This window comes from Carcharhinus amblyrhynchos, chromosome 1 (assembly GCF_965287045.1).
Source record: "Carcharhinus amblyrhynchos chromosome 1, sCarAmb.v2.hapA, whole genome shotgun sequence".
NCBI classification, from domain to species: Eukaryota; Metazoa; Chordata; class Chondrichthyes; order Carcharhiniformes; family Carcharhinidae; genus Carcharhinus; species Carcharhinus amblyrhynchos.
In genome coordinates, this window is record NC_137324.1 from 172,763,322 (window position 1) to 172,783,159 (window position 19,838).

The window sequence follows — 19,838 nt, forward strand, 5'->3', positions numbered from 1 at the left end:
TTACCCCTTGCCATTTTCATTATCTCTCTGACCGTCTTTGTGTTTTCTTTGAGATGAGCAATTTAATGCTGCGTTGTTTAGAATCCCTGCAATGCAGAAGGAAGCCATTCAGCCCACACAGACACCCATCCCACCCAGACCCTATCCGCGTAACCCCACGCACTTTTCCAAGCTAATCCCCCCGACACTCAGTGGCAATTTAGTGTGGGCAGCCCACCTAACCTGCACATCTTCGGAGTGAGAGAGTAAACTGGAGCACCCGGGGGAAACCCACACAGGCACAGGGAGAACATCCAAACTCCACACAGTCACCCCAGGCCGGAATTGAACCCAGGTCCCTGGTGCAATGAGGCAGCAGTGCTAACCACTGAGCCACTGTATGATTAGGCTTTTCATTTCCTGTGAATTTGTACCCAAGAGGACAGGTGGGAAGGCTTAAATTTATTTTCTTTAAGGCTAAACATGAAGTCGGAAGATTCCATCACTAATAATTACAGCTTCCATTTATATAGCACCTTTACCAAGGTACGTCACAGTAGCGTTCCCAGGCAAAATTTCACGCTGAGCCGCGTGAGATATTTGGACAGGTGACCAGTAGCTTGGTCAAAGAAGTAGGTTTTAAAGGTCGGTGTGGTGAGAGTGGTGGAGAGAGGAAGGGGATTCCAGAGCTTACGACTTTGACAATTAAAGAATACCTTCAGCTGTGAAGGTCCCAAACTCTGGTGGGATGAATGAAGTTGGGAATGCAGAAGAGCCCTGAGTTTGAGACATGTAGAGTACTGAGGAACCGCCATTGTCATCGACATTGATTATTTCAAAATGGAACAGTGAATTCTTTACATCCATCAGTTGAGGGGAAGACTCCATCTCCAGTTAGCCTGGGATTTCACCCCCTTTCAACAATGAAAAGATCTAATGGCTTGAAAAACTCCCGTCTTCCACAATTTATCAGTGTGGACACCACCAAGACCTTACATCCTGAGAAATGGACACTTTCATGGTCAACTTCCCAGTAAGTGCTATCGTCATCTGTGCTGGGCAATACGAGGAATACTAATCTGCAAGATTTTAATATCTTTACATCTCCGTATGACCCTGATCCTTTTTCTGCACAAGTATCTTCGACACAACAGGGTGCTTCACAAATGCATAAAGAAATTGGAAATAGAGTTAATGAAGCAAGGTGCCATCTGCATTACCCAACCCTCTTAGAATTTTAAAATCTTAGACCATTTGTCCTCTAGATCTTTTTTTTTAAACTGTGGAGCAACTTTATCTCTCTTCATAACTTCAGAACCCCAAATCACCAAGCTATCTTTGCTGCTCTATCCATAGCATCTCCGGTACACTTAATTGCTTATAAAGTAAGACATCCCAATTTTACAGAATACTCCAAATGTGACCATAGAATCCCTCCACTGCGGAAGGAAATCATTTGGCACATAGAGTCTGCACCAACAACAATCCCACTCAGGCCCTATCTCTGTAACCCCATTACCCTGCTAATCCTCTGACACCCAAGGGCAATTTAGCATGACCAATTCACCTAACTGGCACACCTTTAGAGTGTGGGAGGAAACCGAGCACCCGGAGGAAACCCACACAGACACGGGGAGAATGTGAAAACTCCACACAGACAGTGACCCGAGGTGGGAATTGAACCCGGGTCCCCGGCGCTTTGAGGCTAACCACTGTGCCACCATGCTAACCATGGATCGAAAACATACATGTGACCCCCTTGCCTGGATCAATGCAGCTCCAAAAACATTCAAGAAGCTCAATGCCATCCAGGACACTCTTCCACCTTCTTCATTCGGGAAAAAGGTACAAAAGTCTGAGGTCACGTACCACCCGACTCAAGAACAGCTTCTTCCCTGACGATGTCAGACTTTTGAATCAACTTAACTCGCATTAAGTTGATCTTTCTCTACACCCTAGCTATGACTGTAACACGACATTCTGCACCCTCTCCTTTCCTTCTCTTTGAACGGTACATTTTGTCTAAATAGCGCACAAGAAACAATACTTTTCATTGTATGTTAATACATGTGACAATAATAAATCAAATCAACATCCTACTTGATTGCTATCCCTTTCACAAACATTCACTCCCTCCACCACCGACACACAGTAGCAGTGGTGTGTACCATCTATAAGATGCAGTGCAGAAACTTCACACTACCTGAGGTAAGCTAACTCAGTATCTAAATACATTAGTGTATTTAAACTAATATCTATTTCAGTTCCTGTTCAATCCTGTTGGAAAAATTTCATTCTTTTGTTGCCCTTACAAGCACAGACATCTCGCTGAAGTATAGGCAACACTTCGGCTGCACCTTACAGCATCCTCGCCTATGTTTTCCGTGGTGGGTCTAAAACATGTTGGATGGCTTGCCTGTCACCTTCCTGCTACCACCGCACGGACCCCCATAAAACACCAGGAGGGTGCGGAATGAAATCAACTGCCCAGCTGCCATATTGAAATGACTCATTCAAGGGCAATTAGGTTTGTAGCAGAATTTTGACCAGGATAATACATTGCCCATGCCAGAACACGCCCAATGTAGGCTGGCCTTTGGAAGTGGGTAGATGTGTTTTGGGACCTATATGACAAATTGCAGGAAGAGGTCGGGGGTGTTTAGTAGGGGGATCCCCCCTAACAAAAGTGAGCCCAGCCCTTCCTTCCTCGGCCTCCAAAAGCTGGCCCTCCTTTCCTCCCTCTCCCGCTTCCCCCGGGCTCTTTGATCCCTCCATACCCTTGCCTTTCTGTGCAAGCCATCGCTCTCCTTCATCCTCTTTCTTGCAGTCCTGGCAGTGTCCACTATTGGGCACTGGCGCTGTTGGAACTGTTGGCCAGTTTGATTGTGGGGCTGGGGCAGTGATCCCTCTCTCAGCAGGTTTAGCCTACCCCGAGCATGCCATGGCTGGGGGACAGACTTCTTTACAGGTGTCAGCCTACAGCCAACTTTCCTTCTGTGGGAGGAGCAGGGAGCGGACGGTGAGCAGTCCGCACTGCAGCCGCCCCCCCCCCTCCGTCCTTTAATAAAATGTAGCCCTTTGCGTTTGTGCTGGAAACCTAATCTCATACACAAACTGAAACACCAGTTATATCTCTTCAAAGGCTAGGAAACCTGTGGTGAGTAATTCACCACTTGACTCCGCAATACCTGTCCACCATCTATAAGTTAGGACCGTGGTGGAATAGTCTTCGCTTGCCTGAATGAGTGCGGCTCCAAAACATTCAAGAAACTTGACACCATCCAGGACAAAGCAATTGATTGATTTCTACCCCTTACACAAACATTTACTCCCTCCGCACAGTGACAGCCATGTGTACCAGCTACAAGATACACTGCAGAAATTCACCAAGGTTCCTTAGCAGCATCTTCCAAAGTCACAACCACTGCCATATAGAAGGATAAGAGTAACAGATACTGGGGAATACCATCACCTGGAAGTTCCCCTGCTAAGCCACTCACCATCCTGACGTGGAAGTATATTGGCCATTCCTTCACAGTCACTAGGCCAAATGCCTAGTACAAACAGCATTGTGGGCGCACCAACACCCACAGCAGTTCCAGTAAGCAGCTTATCACCACCGCCTCAAGGGCAACAAGTGATGATCTGACATTAGTGTACCTTTTAAGAAATGATTTTTTAAAAAATCCCGTTCTCTGTAGCGATCACAGCTTCAGTTTTTTCATTGTGCACCAGTTGTCTGCTCAAATTCCTTTTGTTGCTGTTTCAATGCTTTAAATGGGGTTTTATTTATTTTTACTCTGGGATTTTTTTTTATGGCCTTGCATTGTGAGGGGGAAAATTGATTAACAAGTTAAAGTCAGGTGGTTCACTCCAGAAGAATTCAGGGACTTGCTTTCAGTTTTAGTTTAGAAGGAGGTGGGCATTAAGCTAGAAAGCAACATTTTCTCCCTCTCTCTCTCTCTCTCTCTCTCTCTCCCGCCCCGGTTTTGGAATTTCTGCTGTTAGCTGGAAGCAAGATTCCTGGCCTTCCTAGAGTGGAAAATCTGCTGTTGATGGTTAGCTTGCTGAGAATCTCTTTCACTGGTGTTTGGAAAACTGTTCTGACTCCAGGCTTGTCTGTGTGTGCATCAAGAGAGCCACAGCATTCAACCAAAGGACTAAGTTCCAGCATCACATGAGACTTTGTAGGTTTTATGATAAAACCGGTGGAAATGGTTTTGTTTATGAGACATTTGTTTGATTGGGACATTTCTTATATTCATTGAAAGTCATATAATATAATGTTTTTTCTCTTGTTTGTAATTGGTCAAAGTTGTTGCTAATTTTATTTCCATACATGTTAACTATAGACTTAAATAAGCTTTGATTGATAAAAGCTCCCTAGTAGGTCATTTAAATCATACCTGAAGTGAAATATCCCTGTCCAAATTCAAAGTGCAAAACTTATGATCCAGACGAACTTCATAGAACACTTTAGAGTGTCTGACCTGAATTATAATAATAGGCAATAAATACTGGTTTAGCCAGCGACACCCACATCCCATAAATGAATTGACAAACATTTGGTGGGGAAATGGGCTCTGGCACAGAGTAGATTATCCATTCCAAAACCAGCAAGACCACATGGTTTTGTTCTTTACTCAGTCCAGACCAAGAAGCAGCACGGTGGCACACTGGTTAGCACTGCTGCCTCACAGCTCCAGGGACCCAGTTTGATTCCTTGGGTCACTGTCTGTGTGGAGTTTGCACATTCTCCCTGTGTCTGCGTGGGTTTCCTCCGGGTGCTCCGGTTTCCTCCCACAGTCCAAAGATGTGCGGGTTGGGTGGATTGGCCATGCTAAATTGTCCCTTAATGTCGGCGGGAACTGGATAGGATAAATGTATGGGTTGATGAGGATAGGACCTGGGTGTGATTGTGGTCGGTGCAGACTTGATAGGCTGAATGGCCTCCTTCTGCACTATAGGGATTCTGTGATTTTATGAACCCAAGCGGGGTTTTCTCTTAAGTGTAAGAAGTCTCACAACACCAGGGTTAAAATCCAACAGGTTTATTTGATAGCACAAGCTTTTGGAGCACTGCTCCTTCATCAATGGAACGAGCAGTGCTCCGAAAGCTTGTGCTACCAAATAAACCTGTTGGATTTTAACCTATTGTTATGAGACTTCTTATTGTGCTTACCCCAGTCCAATGCTGACATCTCCATATCATTTTCTCTTCAGCCCATCTATCAGGGTTTTTATACTCTGTTGCTGCGTGGATCGTGAATGTGTGAAACATTTGTCTCTTGGGGGAGGGGGGATGAGGAGGATTGAGATTTTTTTCTAGAGCAGCCCCACTCTTCTATCAACCATTCCTGCCGCGATTACTGATGGTCTAACCAGAAGGTGATCAATCAGTCAAACTGAACAGTTGTACCAGAAGGACCATGGATCATTGGCGAGCCGTATTGTGTGGGATCCACTGCACTACTCTTGGTTGACAGAACTACTAACTTGGTCTACTCACCGCCGAGGCTGGAGAAAGCACTTTGCATTCACTGTTTTAATTAGAGTGGAGTTGACCTCATGATCAGTCTTTACAATGTTTTATCATGCACCAGTGCCTGTTTGCATAATAATGTTATGGTTCATGCACAATATCATTTTAATAATTATTATACGGAATCATTGTACTCTGAATAATTATGGCATGGGGTGAGCCGGAGACTGCTTATTTTGCAACACAGTAGTTGTGGGTTTGTAATAAGAATTAAATGCAGAGAGAGGGACCTTTTGGTTATTGCAGGTTGTTCAAGGTTCACATGATATCTGTCAAACAACAGCGGAAAAAATTGGCTCCTGTACGGATTTCATCTTCTAAATAATTACTGGGAGGGATGATTTGGTGCTGAGAAGTTTTCACTTTGACTTCAGAACGTGGTTGTATTGCGAAGTAGCTTTTATTTGCATACCCTAATTCTCGTATAATATGCATTCAGCACCTTGCTTTCCAGCTATACAATGCATATATATTACAACAGAAAATGTTGGAAATGCACCACAGTAGTCAGCGGCCAAAGGAGAGAGGTTAACGATTTTTGTATGACCCTTCATCAGAGCTCCCTGCGCCCAAAGGAAAAATAATTACTGATGCTTCCATTATCTTTGCAGTTTGCCGCGAGGACTCCAACAACTCTATCAAGTCGTGTGTGGAGATCCTCCACGTACCAGCTGAACGCAAGATGAAGTTTGAAGGAACCAAGGTCCCAGAGACTCCGAAAGAGTGAGTTACTGATCACACAGTGTGCCTGTTCTAGGTTACTTGCGTTGCCTCTGGTTAATCTAGTAGACTGCAGGGTTATTGGGCAGTCGCGTGAGGTATGTTTCTGATCCTGCTGAAATGGGATTCAACCAAGCTGTGACTAGGTGCGGTAACAACCACCCAGAAATTTATTGTGTTCATTTATCCCATACTTGGGTTGTCTGCCTCATAGTGGACAGCCTGTATAATAATTACATGGTCTAAAATATAGCACAGATGCCACACATTAAGGGCATTCATTCAGCTGAATCCATACCACAGGCAAGTATTTGTATCAAATACAATTGCATAGAATGTACAACACAGGAATAAATCAATTGGCCCATGGAAATATTTATGCTCCACACAAGTTTTCTGCCACCTGACTACTTCTTACCCTATCAGTGTAATCTTCTTCTATTCCTTAACAACTCATCTGATTTGGTCGCATTGGTTGAGGATTTAATGTTTGTCGACTCACCTGTTCCTCTTCAAGTGGCGTCACGGGATATCTTGTGGCTAGTTGAACAGGCAGGTGGAGGTTCTGTTTCATGTGTCACTCAGAGGGTGCCACCATTGATGGTGTATAAATTCCTCAGCGCTGGCTGGGCTGGAGTGTCCAGTTTAGTATTTGTAGAAAGATCTTTAGAGCGTGCAGGCTTGAACCTGTGACTTTTTAGACGTTCTGATAAGAATGCCAAACGTTGCCTTTGTTACAAGTCCAGGTTGGATACTTGAAGATGTTCTATGAAGCTCGCCTGACTTGGACAGTTTTACTTTGAATTTGGCTAGGATGAGCACAAGAGATTTAACTTCAGGTGTGAATCAAGTGACCCACAAACAGCTTGTATCAAAAACATAGTTTAATTAAGAATATCATTAACATGTCTAGTAAAACACTTAGTAAGAACTTTTGACAATTGCGAACTGGAAACGCAACAACCATGAGGATGTATAACTCTTAAGCAAATATCTCCTATGTGTTGCAACCAAAGCCAACATTCAATACACAAAACCATCCAAATAAACACAATGCAACATAGGTTAATGTTCATTTATTACAAGTATCCAGTCTCCAGAGTCAAATGCTAAAAATGAAGAAACTCAGAAGAGGTTGTAGTCAAATCTGTTTCCTAAAACATTGCTTTTTAAAGAGAAGAACAGGGAGAGAGAGAGAGAGACCGCTTCTTAGCTTGCTACTAAACTGCCTCCAACACTCCCCAGAACAAAACTAAAAACCCAAAGGAAAGAATACCTATCAGTGGATTGCCTCAAGTGAAACTGAAAGCCCTATCACCTGACTGACACAGCTTAGCTCCACCCTATCACTAAGGTGTAAGCTGCACAATTTAAAAAAAAACTTTCTTAAAGGTACACACACATGATGCCTTGAAAGATGTTACCTCAAAAGCACATGTTGTGATGACTTTTATGGAGGCATGAACACACACTCTTCAATTTTAGTTCTGCTACCCACTTCAATGTTGAAATCAAGTGTAAATTGCAGCCAGTGAATTTGCTCATAAATGTGAAAATATGTTTCCATCGAGGTGTTATACAAGGTTAACCTTTTAAGAAGAGCAAACATACAACTTCAACAAATTGGCCTCGAGCTGTTCGTCACTAATATTCCTGCTTTCTGTCCTCTCTTCAATTCTATTGAAGCGACGATTTTTCACAGCCCTGCAGCATAAAAACACATACAATTCTGTCAGAAAGATAACAATTAAAATGTTATCGCTGTATGATTTGTTAAGTTTTATTTGATGATAAAAGGAGAATAAATTGTGAATGTTTTCAGCATGAAAAATGCACAGAATCATGAAACGATTACAGCAGTGGGGAAACGATTACAGCAGTGGGGAAAACGATTACAGCAGTGGGGGAAACGATTACAGCAGTGGGGGAAACGATTACAGCAGCGGGGAAACGATTACAGCAGCGGGGAAACGATTACAGCAGCGGGGGAAACGATTACAGCAGCGGGGAAACGATTACAGCAGCGGGGGAAACGATTACAGCAGCGGGGGAAACGATTACAGCAGCGGGGGAAACGATTACAGCAGCGGGGGAAACGATTACAGCAGCGGGGGAAACGATTACAGCAGCGGGGAAACGATTACAGCAGCGGGGAAACGATTACAGCAGCGGGGGAAACGATTACAGCAGCGGGGGAAACGATTACAGCAGCGGGGGAAACGATTACAGCATGGGGAGAAAAGATTACAGCAGTGGGGAAACGACTACAGCAGCGGGGAAACGATTACAGCAGTGGGGGAAACGATTACAGCAGCGGGGAAACAATTACAGCAGTGGGGGAAACGATTACAGCAGTGGGGGAAACGATTACAGCAGTGGGGGAAACGATTACAGCAGTGGGGGAAACGATTACAGCAGTGGGGAAATGATTGCATCAATGGGGAAATCTTTACAGCAATGGGGGAAATGTTTACAGCCTGGGGAAATGCCAGGTAGACTGTCGAGCCCATGTTGGTTTTTTATCAGAACAATTTAGTGAGTTCAGCTCCCTTATATTTTCCAAGTAGTCCTGCCGATGTTTCCATTTCAGCTGCTAATCCAATTCCTGTTTGAAAGTCACAATTGGATCTCCCTCAACCACATTTTCGATTCTGAGTCACTCGCTGGCATAAAAAAAAATTTCTATCATGTCACCTCCGGTTATTTTGGCAAACCAATCTTAACTCGGTGTCTTCCAGTTCTCCACCTGTCTATCAACGGGAACAGTTTCTTACAATTTACTCTGTCTGGACCCCTCATGATTTTGAACACCTCCAACAAATCTCGTCTTGACCTTCTCCAAAGCATAGCTTTTATTTTGATTTGTTCGTGGGACATGGGCGTTGGTGGTTGGCTAGCATTTGTTGCCCACCCCTAGTTACCCTTGTTCAAAGGGCTGTTGAGTCAACCACATTGCTGTGGGTCTGGAGTCTCACGTCAGGCAGATTTCCTTTCCTATAAGAAACAGATGGGTTTTTCCGACAATCAACAATGGTTTCACCATCATCCGTAGATTCTTAATGCCAGATTTATTGTTTTTTTAAATTGAATTCAAATTTCAACATTTGCCGTGGCGGGATTCGAACCCTGGTCCCCAGAACAACAGCTGATTTTCTGGGAGTAATAGTCTAGGGATTGTACCATTAGGCCATCACCTCCTCTATGTCTTGCACCTATCCATTGAACTGAAGCAAATGTCTTTTGATTAAAAAGATGAAACAAATGATCAGAAAGTTAACAAATCGGTCTTTGCATTTCGGGATAAAGTTGTTTGTTTGCGTTTGACGAGAGTTATGCAAATAGCAGCCTGGCTGCATTGAAGGAAAGGACAGTTTGTTGAGCATAATTTGAGGGCAGAACCTGCATCTCTGGTTGTGAAAACAAATCTGTAGCAAAATAAAGAAAGAAGATCGGAGCGGCAACAGATGGTGATCATGCTGGAAAAAACATTTCAAATTAGTTACATGACCAAGAAAATAATTGTCAGCTGCTTTAATTCTGTGTTGTCTTCCAGGAGCAAATTAGTTCACTTCCTAATTATTTTCCAATTGGTGCGCAAAGATTTGAATTAGCTACACTTAGACGCAATTATCATTGATTTAGAAATTATGCAATCTGTAGCCTTGAATCCTTCCTCTGCTGTATTTTAAAAATGTGGAATGAGGTTGACCAGAAAGGAAAATCTTACTTCGGAATTGCCATGAACTTTGGTTTATCCCAAATGGCACACTGGTAAGAAAAGTGAGGGAACTCAGGAAACAAGGAGAAGGCGGCAGGTTGGATCCAAAATTGGCTCAGTGATGGGAACCAAAAGGTAATGGTTGATGGATGTTTTTGCAAGTGGAAGGCATTTCCCATGGTGTTCCACAGGGCAGGGTCTTGGGCTCTTGCTGTTTGTTGTATATATATTAAATTAAACGTGGGAGGGGTGACAGGGAAAGTTGCAGATGACACAAATATTGGTAGTGTAGTTGACAGTAAGACGACAGGTGTCGACACCAGAATTATACCAATAGTCTGGATCAGTGGGCAGAGAAGTGTCAAATGGAACTCAATCAGGAAAAAACATTTGAGACAATGCTTCTGAAAAGGCTAAACAAAGCCAGGGAATACTCACTAAATGGAATGATATTGAGATGAGTTGAGGAAGTGGGAGACCTTGGAATACATGTCCACAGGTACCTGAAGGTGACTGGAGATGGACAAGGTATAAAGAAAGCATACGGAATGCTTTCCTTTATCGGGTGAGGTATTGAATACAAAAGCAGGGATGTAATTGTGGAACTGTATAAAATGCTGGTTGGGCCACAGCTGGAATTTTGTGCACAGTTCTGGTCACCACTTTACAGGACGAACTTAATTGCTCTGGAGAGGGCATTTACAAGAATGTTGCAAAACACACAGGCTGAAGGAATTAAGAAGGTAAACGGAAGGGTGTTAAACTTGTACAAAGCCTGTGTTGGGCCACTATGCTTTGCTTCCAGAATCTCCTACAGGAATCCAATTCAAAGCTTGTGTGTTGTTGCAATTTTCAACCCCTTTTTATTGCATTACGGGAGAGATTGGATAGGCTAGAGTTGTTTTCCTGAGAATAGAGGAGGTTAAGAGGGGACCTCATTGAGTGTCCAAAATTAGGAGGGACCCAGACAGGATAGACAAGAAAGACTTGTTTCCCCTGAGCTGAGGGGTCAGTTAACAGAGGGCATAGATTTAAGATAAAAGGCTTGGAAGCAACAGGAGGAAAGACTTTTTCATCCAGAGGGTGGTGGGTGTCTGAAATTCACTGTCTGAGTTGGCGGTTGAGCTCAAAGCACTCAACTCATTTATAGGGTACCTGGATCTGCAGGAACCTACAAGACTACAGACCAGTTACAGGGAAGTGGGATTAAAATGAAAGACTAGTTTCTTTTTTTCTTCTTTTTGCTTGGTGCAGACATAATGGCCTCTGCACTGTAACTTTACAGTGGTGGTAATGATATCTCTGTACCTGGCGTAAATGGGGATTCCAGATTTCTTTGCAAGTGAAGTCACAGGTGGACAAGGTGATGAAGAAAGCATTCGGCATGCTTCATTTCATTGGTCAGAACACTGAATACAGAAGTTGGAACGTCTTGGTGAAGTTGTACAAGAGATTAGTAAGCCATAATGGAATACTGTGTATAGTTCTGGTCACCCTATTATTAGAAAGGATATTATTAAACTAGAAAGAATGCAGAAAAGATTTACTGGAATGCTACAGGGACTTGATAGCTTGTGTTATAAGGAGAGGTTGGATAGACTGGGGCTTTTTGCCTGGAGCACAGGAGGCTTAGAGAGGTCTATAAAATAATGAGGGGCGTTGATCAACTAGATAGTCAATATCTTTTTCTTAAAGGTAGGGGAGTCTAAAACTAGAGGACGTAGGTTTAAGGTGAAAGGGGAGAGATACAAAAGGGTCCAGAGGGACAATTCCTTCACACAGAGGGTGGTGAGTGATTGGAAGTAGAGGCAGGTACAATTTTGACTTTTAAAAGGCATTTAGACAGTTACATTGGTCAGATTGGTCCAGAGGGATATGGGGAAATACAGGCAATTGGGACTAGCTTAAAAGAAAAATTAGGTGGCATGGACAAGTTGGGCCAAAGGGCCTGTTTCCATGCTGTAAACCTCTATTACTCTATAATTAACTGCGATCCGCCCAGCTCCTTCCTGAAGGGAAACTTGCCTTGTGTGAAATTGTTACCTATTGAAGGGGGAACATTGACAAAAAGAATTGATGTCCTCATTGCACACCAGCTACAGTGCCTGAATATAAATTCTGAAATAAATTAAATAGATTTTTAAAAATCGTCCTTAAAACTAGACTGACCTCCTCCCAACTCCCCTTTTAATTGTAAAGATCTGACAAGTTCTTGATCTTTAGCTCTCGTTAAAAAGAGATCCTGAACTTTCGAACCTATTTTCACAGTTTCTGGTAACATCTTCTATTCTGTAACTTTCACACCCTGCTTTAATATCTTCCTGTCATCGGGCGCTGGAAACAAAGCGCGGCGGCCTAACTCAGGTCTCGTGCAAATTTAATACCCTGCCGCTTACCTTCTTAATTCCTTCAGGAAGCCAAAACACAGCTTGTCTGTTATGCAGTCAAAACAGGAAATGTTGGAAATACTAGGCAGGTCAGGCAGTATCTGTGGAGAGAGAGAAAAACAAATGGTTTGGGTCAATGAAGCTTCTTCAGAATCTGTGTCAGGCGTGTCACAGTGATTTATTAACTTTTTCAAACAATCTGTTCTTTGTGCTGGTAGAAATATCAAGCTTTGGCAGAAGCTCAGACGTATAAAAAAAACAAATAGATATATATGTGAGGATGTGGATATGGGATGTGGAAGCTATTGAAAGGGCGCAGAGGAGATTTACAAGGATGTTGCCTGGATTGGGTGGCATGCCTTAAGAGGATAGGTTGAGGGAGCTTGGTCTTTTCTCCCTGGAGAGACGAAGGATGAGAGGTGACCTGATAGAAGTGTATAAGATGTTGAGAGGTATAGATCGGGTGGATTCTCAGAGGCTTTTTCCCAGGGCTGAAATGGTTGCTACGAGAGGACACAGGTTTAAGGTGCTGGGGAGTAGGCACAGAGGAGATGTCAGGGGTAAGTTTTTCACTCAGAGGGTGGTGAGTGAGGGGAAGCGGCTGCCGTCAGTGGTGGTGGAGGCAAATTCGATAGGGCCTTCTAAGAGACTTCTAGATGAGTACATGCAACTTAATAAAGAACACAGAATATTACAGCAAAGGAACAGGCCCTTCGGTCCTCCAAACTTGCATCGACCACGCTGCCCAATTTAACTAAAACCGCCTACCCTTCCAGGAACCATATCCGTCTATTCCCATCCCATTCGTGTGTTTGTCAAGACGCCCCTTAAAAGCCACTATTGTATGGAACTCACTACCTCCTCCAGCAGTGAGTTCCAGACACCCACCATCCTCTGTGTAAAACATCTGCTTCGCACATCTCCTTTAAACCTTGCCCCTCGCACCTTAAACCCATACCTCCTAGTAATTGTCTCTTCCATCCTGGGAAAAAGCTTCTGACTCTCCACTCTGCCCATGTCTCTCATAATCTTGTAGACTTCTATCAGGTCGCCCCTCAACCTTCGTTGTTCCAGTGAGAACAAACCAAGTTTCTCCAACTCTCCTCATAGCTAATGCCCTCCGTATCAGGCAACATCCTGGTAAATCTTTTCTGTACCCTCTCCAAAGCCTCCACATCCTTCTGGTAGTGTGGCGACCAGAATTGAACACAAAATTCCAAGTACAGCTTAACGAAGGTTCAATAAAGCTGCAACATGACTTGCCAACTTTTAAACTCAATGCCCCGGCCAATGAAGGCAAGCATGCCGTATGCCTTCTTGACTACCTTCTCCACCTGCATTGCCACTTTCAGTGACTTGTGTACCTGTACCCCCAGATCCCTCTGCCTATCAATATTCTTAAGGATTCCACCATTTACTGTATATTTCCTTTTGGTATTAGACCTTCCAAATTGCATTACCTCACATTTATCCAGATATGAGTTAAAAATATATTGAAAATATGTCCTCATTTATCATTGAGCTAAAAATAATTGCTTCTAAAGTATATTGCACTGTATAGGTATGGAATAAGCCATTGGCCTAATGAAAACATTGAGCATGCAAAGCTGGATAATTGTGGAATAGGCGTCGAGATTTTGTTTTTAATTTTATGCTTGAAAGGTCAATAGTATATAGTTAGAGTGGCAGAGTTATTGTTTGGTATATTTAGAATGTATCCCTCATGGCTGCTTTGGAACCAGTGTTCATTTATCTATTGTGTGTTACTGGAGGTTGACCGTATCAGCTCCTGTTTGCTGCTTCAGCCAGCATACTATGCCAGTGTTGTGTTTCAGTTCGGTATACAGTTGGGACCAGTAATTCAGCTTGATCCATTCCTCGGTGGCTACACCCGTGCATTCCCACTTTTTCTTCCTTCGCCCTCATTCCCTCCCACCTGCCGGAATGGATAATAAAAGAAAACCAAGAAGAAACATGGCCAATTCAGAAAGCTTGGGCAAGAATTATTTTCCAGTCCCCCACGGCACAGATCATTACCGTGCAGATGCACGTTGCAGAGATTATTTCCTCTTGGTGTGTCTTTTACATGGTTTTTCTTGTGTATGTTTTGCATGGTGGCCTGCTACAATTAAAGCCCCTCTCGACACTTAATTACTTTTGCTCACAGCCTGAAAAATTCAAATGCTCACATTATGCCTGCTTTTGCGATGCGACATGACTGCCTCGAGCAACTGTGGTAGAACTTGATGTATTGCATTTGGTGAGCAAAGGCGGCTTAGTTAAAATATTCCAAAGCGCACAATCTCTAATTTGACAGCGGCAAGACTGCAGGAAAATAAAAATTCAGACAGATATAATTCATGAAATTATTGAAATCTTTTCCAGTTAACTTCTCCTTTTGAGGAGTAAAATCCTTGAATGTTCTCAGCTTGTACTGTGGAAGGCAAAGCATTAGGGCGGCATGGTGGCACAGTGGTTAGCATTGCTGCCTCACAGCGCCAGGGACCTGGGTCAGCTTGGGTCACTGTCTGTGCAGAGTCTGTGCGTGGGTTTCCTCCGGGTGCTCCGGTTCCCTCCCACAGTCCAAAGATGTTTGGGTTAGGTTGATTGGCCATGCTGAATAAGAACATAAGAAATGGGAGCAGGAGTAGGCCATCCAGCCCTTCGAGCCTGCCCCGCCATTCAATAAGATCATGGCTGATCTGTCGTGGCTCAGTTCCACATTCCCGCCCTCTCCCCATAACCCTTAATCCCCTCTCTTATCAAAAACCCATCAACCCGCGTCTTAAAAATATTTAGCGAGGCAGCCTTCACCACTTCAACGGGCAGAGAATTCCAGAGATTCACCACCCTTTGAGTGAAGAAGTTCCTCCTCAACTCCGTTCTAAACCCCCCCCCCTCCCTTATCTTGAGGCTGTGCCCCTTAGTCCTACTATCCTTTCTGAGCGGGAAGAGTCTTTCCACCTCTATCCTATCCATCCCATTCATCATCTTATACGTCTCAATGAGATCTCCCCTCATTCTTCTAAACTCTAACGAGTACAAGCCTAGTTTATTCAGCCTCTCCTCATAGCTCAACCCCCTCAACTCCGGCATCAGCCTAGTAAACCTCCTCTGCAGTCCCTCCAAGGCCAAAATATCCTTGCGTAAGTACGGCGCCCAAAACTGCACACAGTACTCCAGCTGCAGCCTCACCAATGCCCTATACAGCCGCAGCAAGACCTCCCTACTTTTATATTCAATCCCCTTCGCTATGAAGGCCAGCATCCCATTAGCCTTCCTGACCACCTGCTGCACCTGCAAGCTGGGTTTTTGCGACTCATCCTACCAAAGTGGACCACCTCGCACTTGCCAACATTAAATTCCATTTGCCAGTTCCTGGCCCATTCGCTCAGCCTATCTAGATCCTTCTGTAGACTCTCCACACCCTCTGTACAATTTGCTGTTCCACCAATCTTGATGTCATCAGCAAATTTCGACACCATACACTCGGTTCCCTCCTCCAGATCATCTATATAAATGGTAAATAGCTGAGGCCCCAGCACCGACCCCTGGGGCACTCCACTAGTCACCATCCGCCAATCCGAATAGCACCTGTTGACCCCCACTCTCTGCCTCCTATTTGACAACCAATCCTCTATCCATGCTAACACCCTACCCCCAACTCCATGTCCCCTGACCTTCTGCAATAACCTCTTGTGAGGTACCTTGTCAAACGCCTTCTGAAAATCAAGAAAGACCACATCCACCGACTCTCCTCTATCCACCGCCCTAGACACATCCTCATAGAACTCCAGTAAATTTGTCAGACACGACTTCCCTTTAAGGAAACCGTGCTGCGTCTGCTCTATCAAGCAATTCCCCTCAAGATGCCTCGCTATTTCCTCCTTGATGACGGATTCTAACATTTTACCTACAACAGACGTTAAACTAACCGGCCTATAATTGCCCGCCTTTTGCCTGGCACCCTTCTTAAACAACGGCGTAACATTAGCCGTTTTCCAATCTTCCGGCACTTCCCCGGAATCCAGCGACGTCTGGAAAATAACCACCAAGGCATCCACTATCACCTCCGCCATTTCTTTCAGAACCCTCGGATGCATTCCATCCGGTCCTGGCGACTTGTCCACAATCAGCCCCCCCCCCCCCCCCTCCAGTCTGTCGCGCACCGCCTCTCTAGTAACAGTAATATCATCGAGACCCTCCAGTCCTACCACCTTTCCATCTCTAACACCCGGCAAATTATTCACGTCCTCCTCCGTGAAGACAGAAACAAAAAAGTTATTCAAGACCTTAGCCATATCCCCATCCCCTACCACTAAGACCCCCTTCTCATCCTCTAAGGGACCAACGTTCACCCTAGCCAGCCTCTTCCTTTTTATATATTTATAAAAACTCTTGCTATCCTTTTTTAGATTAAGCGCTAGCTGAGCTTCATAGTTTCTCCTACCCTTCTTTATCAACTTCTTTGTCAATCTTTGTTGACGTTTAAACCTCTCCCAATCCTCTTCTCGCCCACTACTCTTAGCTACTCTAAACGCCTCCGCTTTTAATTTAACACTTTCCTTCACCTCCTTCGTTATCCACGGCTTATTACCTCTCCTCCTACTGTCCTTTTTGACCATCGGAATAAATTTCTGCTGAGCACCAAGAAAGATCTCCTTAAAGATCCTCCACTACTGCTCAGCAGACCTACCTTCCAACGCGCTTCCCTAGTCCACATTCGCCAATTCTTCTCTCATCCTACCGTACTCCCCTCTGTTCAAACAAAGGACGCGGGTCCGGGAACCCACTTCCTCCTCCTCCATCTGCACCAGAAACTCCACCATACAATGATCACTCCCCCCAAGAGGATCCTTCACCGCAAGGTCCCTAATTCTACCCGCCTCATTACATAACACCATTGCCCATGGTTTTCTGGGATGTGTAGGTTTGAGGGATTAGCAGGATGTAATGGGATATGGGGATAGGGCCTGGGGTGGGATTGTGGTTGGTGCAGACTCAATGTACCGAATGGCCTTCTGCACTGTAGAGATTCTGTGATTCTATCAGTGTTACTGGCGTTGAGTCAGACATATGTGCCGTTACAGGCAAACGGTCATGGTTAGCTTTTTTGGTCACCGTTTGAAATGCTCTCAGTGGCAGATCTATAGGCAGGATCTTCCCGCCCTACCTGCTACAGAAATCGTAGCGAGTGGGATGCGGACCATGCAGAGGTCCATTGACCTTGGGCGGGATTTACCGCAATTGGGGCAAGCACAGCTGGAAAATCACACCCTTCGTCAGAGAGGTGCAGAATTACCCTGTTGTTCTGCTGACAGGATACACTATGGTTGAATTTACAGCTGGAACTCTCCAGCCATTCATGCCAGTGGGATATTCCAGACCCGTCGTTGCACACCCCCACCGCGTCTTTCCTGGCAGCAAGGGGTACATTAAACGGGAAACTCTCTCGTTTCCTTCTTTATGAATGGTATGATTTGTCTGTAGAATGCGCAACAAACAATATTTTTTTCTTAGCTCCCCCACTAGGGAGCTTTGATCAAACAAAGTTTATTTAAGAATGTAGTTAACATATGCGGAACGAAAATTAATACATGTGACAATAATAAATCAAATCAAATCAAAATGTGCTTCACAATGTGATGAGATAAGGACAGAACATTAGGATTTGAATGTAAACAGATTGAATTGATATGAGAAACAATTTATTCCTGATCAGGTGTATATTTTTAAATTCACAGTGTACCTTTTCAAATCAAAGATATTTTTGAGCAAGGTGGCCAGTTTATTTTAAATTGAGTCGGGCAAGGAAAGGACAAAGCAGTACACCTGTTTTTGAATGTAGGTTCATCTGACAAAGTCTAGTCTGGGAAATTTGATGCAAGCATGATTGCAGTTTTGCATGAATTGGTTTGTAAGCAATCGATAATTGTGATAGCTTGTAAATTTATCTCCCCAGTTTTCACTCGTTCTGAATGCCTTGTGAATAATGTAGGAAACTGTCATTTTCCTTTGCTCTGATTACAATAACATCAGTGACTGAGTTTGTGTGCGTGCATGCTGGTGAATCATAAAATCTATGGTTTACCATCAAATGTGAAGAACGTGAATGGTTAGCGAAGGTAAATGTTTGCAACTGCAGCAAGATAGAGAACCTAAGGGCAAAGACACGATGCATTTCTATATTACAACAACATAGCCTAAATTTCTTATAGGTGGATAAAATGGCACAGTGGTTAACATTACTGCTTCCCAGTGCCAGGGACCCAAGTTCAATTCTAGCCTTGGGTGACAGTCTGTGTAGAGTTTGCATGTTCTTCCCATGTTTGCTTGGGTTTCCTCTGGGTGCTCTGGTTTCCTCTCACACTCCAGGGATGTGCGGGTTAGGTTGACTGGCCAGACTAAATTGCCCCTTTGGGTCAGGGGGACCAGCTGGGTAAATGCATAACAGTCATGCATGACTGGCAGGATACGTGGGGTTACGAGGATAGGGCGTGGGTAAGATGCGCAATGTAGATGCAGACTCAATGGGCTGAATGGCTTCCTTCTGCAGTGTAGGGTTCCTAGGATTCTACGAATCATAGAAAAATTACAACACTGAAAGAGGCCATTTGGCCCATCTTGTCCATGCCAGCCCGAGGACACCAAGGTGTCCTTTCTAATCCCACCTTCCTGAACCCAGCCTATAGCCCTGTAGTTTACAGCACTTAAGGTGCCGATTCAGGCACTTTTAAAAATAGGTTAGAGTCTCTGCCTCTACCACCAACTTGGGCAGCAAATTCCAGACACCCACCACTCTCTGTGTTAAAAAAAAAAGTTCTTTTTCACCTCCCCTCTATATCTTCTGCCACTTACCTTGAGTCTATGTCCCCTGGTTCTGGGACTAGTTTGTTTCAGCTTAGCAATACTTGCCAATTAATACATGTACCTCAGCTAAGGGTACAACTTTCAGTATGTTATTTTCATTTGGATTGGAATTTTTAATTTGAGATATTAATTATACACAGATTTTAGCCTCCCCAGTATATCCCAAAGCACTACTTTAACCAATGAAGCACTTTTTAACTGTCTTCACTGTAGTGGTTTTCAATTTTATCCCTATTATGGTTCAGGTTAGAAACTCCAAAGAGTTTTATGAAGCCTGTCTGAATCATAAGTTTTGCACCTTGAATTTGGCTAGGATAAGCATGATATGTTCCAATTCAGGTATGATTCAAAGGACCCACTAGGGAGCTTTGATCAAACAAAGTTTATTTAAGAATGTAGTTAACGTATGCGGAATGAAAATTAACAATAACTTTTATGAATTACAAACACAAACAAAACAACCACAACAATGTATAACCCTTAAACAATATAAATCAGATGTTCCAATCAAAACCAATATCCAATAAACGAATCCCTTTAAACAGACTTATCACTGCACAGTCTAAAGCTCACATGATACTGGAATCCAGTTCCTTGGGTTGAATGCTGATTTCAAATGATC

At 43.8% G+C, this 19,838-nt stretch overlaps 1 protein-coding gene across 4 annotated transcripts in view; it reads left to right on the plus strand.

Annotated features, from left to right (window-relative positions):
• Positions 1–19,838, plus strand: part of ccser1 (coiled-coil serine-rich protein 1) — a 1,158,875-nt gene that overhangs the window by 332,111 nt on the left and 806,926 nt on the right. For all 4 annotated transcript variants that reach the window (XM_080195592.1, XM_080195582.1, XM_080195612.1 and 1 more), the window contains exon 5: positions 6,133–6,244. In XM_080195592.1, coding sequence (XP_080051718.1) covers positions 6,133–6,244 — 112 coding nt within the window. The remainder of the gene's footprint in view (positions 1–6,132; positions 6,245–19,838) is intronic.